The 6,436-nt window shown below is 42.7% G+C and overlaps 1 protein-coding gene across 1 annotated transcript; it reads left to right on the top strand.

Annotated features, from left to right (window-relative positions):
* Positions 1-65: 65 nt before the first annotated feature.
* Positions 66-5,873, top strand: LOC114366643 (probable ATP-dependent RNA helicase Dbp45A; the record flags this gene model as incomplete). The annotated part of the gene is made up of 5 exons (XM_028323572.1): positions 66-201; positions 1,764-1,933; positions 2,756-2,983; positions 3,950-4,077; positions 5,698-5,873. Coding segments are annotated over 5 exons (838 nt in total), but the record flags the coding sequence as incomplete, so codon positions are not given.
* Positions 5,874-6,436: the final 563 nt, after the last annotated feature.

Below are 6,436 nucleotides of genomic sequence, written 5' to 3' on the forward strand. Positions count from 1 at the left end.
ATATCTTTTCCATATAATATTATCTAAATATCTTTTTATTTATCATTAATTTGTTTGGTTTTCAGGCTTTTCAGTGAATCTTTTCAAGAGGACTTGGAGACAATATTCAATGCATTACCACAGAAGAGACAAAACCTGTTGTTTTCTGCCACAATCACTGAGGACGTAAGAGAGTCAAAGTTGCTTCCACTAAATAAAGAGGTATGTGTTATTATAATTAATTATCTTCTTGTAAGTGGATAATAAATGTATGTTATTTCCCTGCTCCCTTTTTAATTTTATACATCCAGTAAATAATTACTTGTTTTTATTCTTGATAGGTATATGATTAGTTAATCCCCACCAAACAGACGTTCTCTGTTTGATGGGGTCCACACATCAAACAGAGAACGGGCAGCAGCGCTCTCTGAAAAACATCAATCTTTTAAACTGCGATCTCCAACCCGCCTGCCAAGCGTGGGGATTATGGCAAAACCCTCCACTATAGTGGAGGAGGCTCATAGTCCAGCAGTGGACTGTAAAGGGCTGTTGATGATGATGATGATGAGGTATATGATTAGTATTCATAGTACTCTAGCTCAGTCTACTCAGGTTAGACTAGTCAAGTTTTGGATTGATGTAGCTGGCTTTGTAAAAATTCACAGGAGAGGACTTTTTGTGTGATGATATCTCCAAATATAATGTATTATTATAGAACTAGCGGCCGCCCGCGACTTCGTACGCGTGGATCCCGTTTTACCCCCTTCATCTATCTTACGCGGTTTAGATTTTTTCATACATTTTTTTTCCCGCTAACTCCCGTTCCGGTGGGAATTTTGTAATATCCTGTTGTAACTAAGCTTTATGTTTACTAAGGTACCTGCATGCCAAATTTCAAGCGTCTATATTACGCGGTTTAGATTTTTTCATACAAATGTTTTTTCCCGGTAACTCCCGTTCCCGTGGGAATTTTGCAATATCCTGTTGTAACTAAGCTTTAAGTTTACTAAGGTACCTGCATGCCAAATTTCAAGCGTCCAACTCAAGCGGTTTAGATTTTTCATACAAAAGGATTTTCCCGCTAATTCCCGTTTCCGTGGGAATTATTAAGTATCCTATAACCTGCCCAGGAGTATGAAGAATAATTGTACCAAGTTTCGTCAAAATCAGTTGAGTAGTTTTTGTTTCTATAAGGAACATACAGACAGACAGACAGACAGACAGACAGACAAAAATTTTACTGATTGCATTTTTGGCATCAGTATCGATCACTAATCACCCCCTGATAGTTATTTTGAAAATATATTTCATGTACAGAATTGACCTCTCTACAGATTTATTATAAGTATAGATGAACACAACATTTCTCAGAGAAATAACTAATATGTAATTTAAAATAACATCAGATTGTTTAAACCTTCTTAGTTAAGAGATAGTACTCTTATATGAGTCAAGCACACAATGAGTTTTGACTCCGCAAAGATTTCGCCATATCGCGCAGCGCAGCTTTCGTGTGTCCGCCTCATATTTCTATGTTAAGGTACAAGTCCAAGATGGACTGCAGACCGCAAACTGCAAGCCACCACGGTTTCTTTGACTTTTTTGTATTCACTACGGTCAACCGCAGCCTCTTGCCACAGCGTCGCCTGCGGTTGCAGTCTGCAGTCTATCTTGGACTCGATTCCTAAGACGACGCAGCGTCACCGCTCCGGCGTCGCACCGCCGTCTAAACGCGTCGTGTACTCTGGCTTTTACGATACATAAAGCGATTCTTTTTCCATCAGAAACTGCTAATATGGACGGAGTCAGACCCTCAGCTGACGGTGTCCACGCTAGACCAGCGGTACGTGGTGTGCCCGGCGTATGCCCGCGACGTCTATCTCGTGCAGACGTTGCGGAAGTACCGCGAGACCAAGCCCAGTTCGCACATCATCGTGTTTACGGATACTAAGAAGTGAGTCATCTGAGTACCTAACCTAAGGCCCAGTTTTCACCAAGGAGAAGCGCGGGGAAGTGACGGGCGGACTAATTTTTTCGAATTTCTATAGAATTTGACAGCGGCGTTGGCGCGGATCTGAGAAGAGAAGTGGAAATATTAAAATCTGATTGGTTATTCAAAGCACTTTTCCGCTACTCTCGGCTCTGCTCCACCTTGGTGGAAAACGGCCCTGATAACATTATTTTCCTTCTTGTGTTCATTATTAAATGATGGTGTGATTTAAGTAAATTTGGTATCAATTTAAAGTGAAAAGTTTAATCTTTAAAATGGTGCCATTTTTTTGTTACTAACAAATTAGTTAACAATTAGAAACAATTTCATGTAAATGATTCCATACTTTTGCTCGCGAGTGTAGTTTGTCCACCACCACACACAAATGGTTGTGGTGTGATCAATATTACAACCCGGTCAGGTTAACTGCGCATCTTGCAGGAATGCAACTAGCTGAGACTGAGACCTTTTGCTGCCGCAACTCTGCTCACATGATTTCATTTCTAATTGTTATTTATTTTATTTTTTATTTTGAATGTGCATGTTAAATATTGAATTGCGTATTCTTGTTGAACTTTGTATGTGACTTTGTGTGCAGCAAATAAATGCTTACTTACTTACTATCCCTCGCACACACCTGTACACCTCCCCGCGATCGCCCCATTCGTACTAGATCGTCGATGTGACGTCACGGCTGTCAGGTGCGCAGTTAACTCACCGGATTGTAAACATAACAATGATCCAAAGATTTCTCGGTCATATACCAAAGTTAATTATCTATTGCAGAGAATGTCAAGTGATCTCGATGATGATGAACGCCATAAGCATGGACAACGTGTGCCTACACGGGTTCATGCGTCAAAGAGAGCGCAGCGCCGCCCTAGCGCAGTTCCGGAGCAACCTGAAGTGCACGCTCGTGGCAACTAATGTGGCGGCGCGAGGTCTCGACATACCTTCTGTGGACCTGGTGGTTAATCATAAGCTACCGCTAGAACCTAAGGAGTATGTGCACAGGTGAGTGGTCCCAGCGATCTGAAGCGCACGCTCGTAACAACTAATGTTGCTGCGCGAGGCTTGGACATACCTTCTGTGGACCTGGTGGTTAATCATAAGTTACCGCTAGAACCGAAGGAGTATGTGCACAGGTGAGTGGTGTAGTTATTGTAGCATAGTTCCGGAGTAACCTGAAGCGCACGCTCGTGGCAACTAATGTGGCGGCTCGAGGTCTCGACATACCTTCTGTGGACCTGGTGGTTAACCACAAGCTGCCACTTGAGCCGAAGGAGTATGTGCACAGGTAAGAAGTGTAGTTATTGTAGCACAGTTCCGGAGTAACCTGAAGTGCACGCTCGTGATAACAAATGTTACGGCGCGAGGCCTCGACATACCTTCTGTGGACCTGGTGGTTAATCACAAGCTACTGTTAGAACCTAAGGAGTATGTGCATAGGTGAGTGGTGTAGTATTACTGTAGTGCAGTTCCAGATAAATCTGAAGCGCACGCTCGTGGCAACTAACGTGGCGGCTCGAGGTCTCGACATACCTTCTGTGGACCTGGTGGTTAATCATAAGCTACCGCTAGAACCTAAGGAATATGTGCACAGGTGAGTGAGTGGTCCCAGCGATCTGAAGCGCACGCTCGTAACCACTAATGTGGCCGCACGAGGCCTCGAGACATACCTTCTGTGTGTACTGTCTGTGTTGTAGTGGCAATAAAGCCAGAATTTTAATAGTTCATCAAAAGTATCTCCATCCATCTCCATGGTTTTGGTTGACGTCTCCAGTTCGCGATTGTACGGTACAACTTTTTATTTACTTCTAAATTGCAGCAACCATACAACTGTATGGTCCTTCGAGCCGGATTGATGTTGATTTCAAAGTTACTAGAATTTTACAGCATTCGAAAACTAACACTAGAGGGGCTAGAAATAAGTGTTTTTTAAGATGTGTCTTGGAATGACTACCCTCCGTTTGTCCTCAGGGTGGGCCGCACGGCTCGCGCGGGCCGCAGCGGGCTGGCCATCTCGCTGATAACGCCGTATGACCTGCTGCGCCTCGGCGAGATCGAAGCACACATCAACACCAAGCTCACCGAGTACAAGATCGATGGTATGTTTCGACATAAGCGAGGCTAGGATGCGCGCTTTGATAAAACCTTATCGACAGTAATCACTTACCATCAGGTGATCCGTATGCTCGTTTGCCTCCTGTCACATAAAAAAAAGATGAGTTTAGATGACAAATGTATGGGCTTATCGTGAAAAATCGATAAAATGCCTCGATTAAAGTTTATTGTAGCGCGCATCCTAGTACGACCTGTTGCGCCTCGGCGAGATCGAAGCGCACATCAACACCAAGCTCACGGAGTACAAGATCGATGGTATGTGTCGACATAAGCGAGGCTAAGATGCGCGATAAAACCTTATCGATGGGTTTAGGCGACAAATGTATGGGCTTATCGTGTAAAAAATATAAAACACTTTGATATAAATTTATCATGGCACGCATCCTAGGCCTACTGGACATTTCGATCAGCTTTTTTAGGGGTACCTATGTGTCTAACAAAGGGTAATGAATGAAACATAAATGTTTACTTCAAAGTTCAAATATAATGAAAACCGATTCCGATTTGACATTTGACGCTACGAGGGCTGCACTAAAAGTATCGGGAATGGAATATTTCCACTGTTCCAGTCATATTAAAATCTATTTAATTGCAAACTCCAGGGTTTTAAAAATCGTATACCATTTATTTATTTAAAAAAAGATTCTCGGTCGTATCACAAGGTCTAGTCAAACTTGTTTAGTCGTTGAGAAAATGGAATTGACTCGAGAAAATTCAAGAGCGATGATTTATTATGACTTTCGGAGTGGTTTAACACAAAAACAGTGTGTTGACCGGATGATTTCTGCATTTGGTAATGAAGCCCCATCCAAAACCACAATTTATCGCTGGTTTCCTGAATTTCAACGTGGACGTGTCAAGCTCAGTGATGATCCCCGTCAAGGTCGTCCAAAAACTGCAGTCACCTAAGAAAACGTTGATGCTGTGCGTAAGCTGATTGAAGAAGATCGACATGTGATATACCGCGAAATTCAGGCAACTTTAGACATTGGCATGAGCCAAATACAAATAATCTTGCATGAACAACTAGGTGTAAAAAAGTTGTTTTCCCGATGGATACCGCATTCGCTCTGCGAAGAGCAAAAAGCGGCTCGCGTTACTTGGTGCGTCAGAACTCTCGGGAGATTACATGCAGGATCCTCAAATGCTGTATACAACATCGTATCAGGTGACGAATCATGGATATACGCGTACGAACCCGAAACAAAAAACCAGTCACGAGTTTGGGTGTTCGAAAATGAATTAAAGCCAACAAAAATTGTTCGTTCACGGAGCCCTCGTATTTGCAAAAGTTTTAGCATGTTCCAATATTATGATTCCTTTTGGCGGCTAATTCCACTATTCCCCATTGACAATCCCCGTCAACGGGGATTAGTGAACTTTTTGTTCACTATTCCCCGTTAGCGCCAATTGGCGCTTATAATGTTAAAAATAAAATCCTAATAGGTATAATGGGGAATAGTGAACAAAAAGTTCACGAGTGGAATAAGCCCTTTTGCCTGGCTTTAATGCGTTTTAGATGTTAGTCCCAAATAAAAAGTCGTAGTCGTAGTATTCCAGCACCATAAAATAGTAGTATTAATTAAAAGCTATTCTGTTTCCAGACGACGAAGCCGTGCGAGTATTCACGACAGTCAGCGTGACGCGCCGCGAGCAGGAAGCCAAGCTCGACAACGAGGAGTTTGAGCAGCGCGCGCGCAACTACCGCGTCAAGCGCTGGCGCATGGCCGGCGTGGACCCTGACCTCATGCAGGAAGGGTCAGTATCGCGCGGCGCTTGACTTTAATGTGGGCTTTACCAGGCCTGTTCATCTCCGCGAGTTTACATCGAAAACAAAACACGCACGATGGCCCCCTACAGGATACCATTCGACAAGGCCTCACATACGAGCGAACATTGACTCACGCACGCGTATTCTTGTGTATGATGGAAGAAAATTAAGAAAATGGTGCACTAAATACTGTGCAGTATTTAACTGCCTAAATAATAAAAACATAGAATGTACTTTTTTAAGTTGCCTCAAGACACTGAGAGGTAAATAAGTAGTTAATATTATTCATGATAATTCATACTAAATCATGTATTTCCTCCGCCATTTTCCGCAGTTTGGCACCTCACGTCACATCATTTTACCGAAGTCAGCCCTATAGCTTCGGCGCAGTGCCGATCATTGACGTTTGTCAACAAAATGGTGCTTGACTCTTGAGACAGGCTAAATTACACCATATTGTTAATGACATTGAGCATACATTTTTTTAAATACCTTCGCGAAGTAAACCTTCTGTACGTAGTACCACAGAATAATAATAAGTACTACGTACAGAAGTTTTACTTCGCGAATCT

Source organism: Ostrinia furnacalis, unplaced genomic scaffold (assembly GCF_004193835.3).
Source record: "Ostrinia furnacalis isolate ACB-3 unplaced genomic scaffold, ASM419383v2 OfSCF0644, whole genome shotgun sequence".
NCBI lineage: Eukaryota > Metazoa > Arthropoda > Insecta > Lepidoptera > Crambidae > Ostrinia > Ostrinia furnacalis.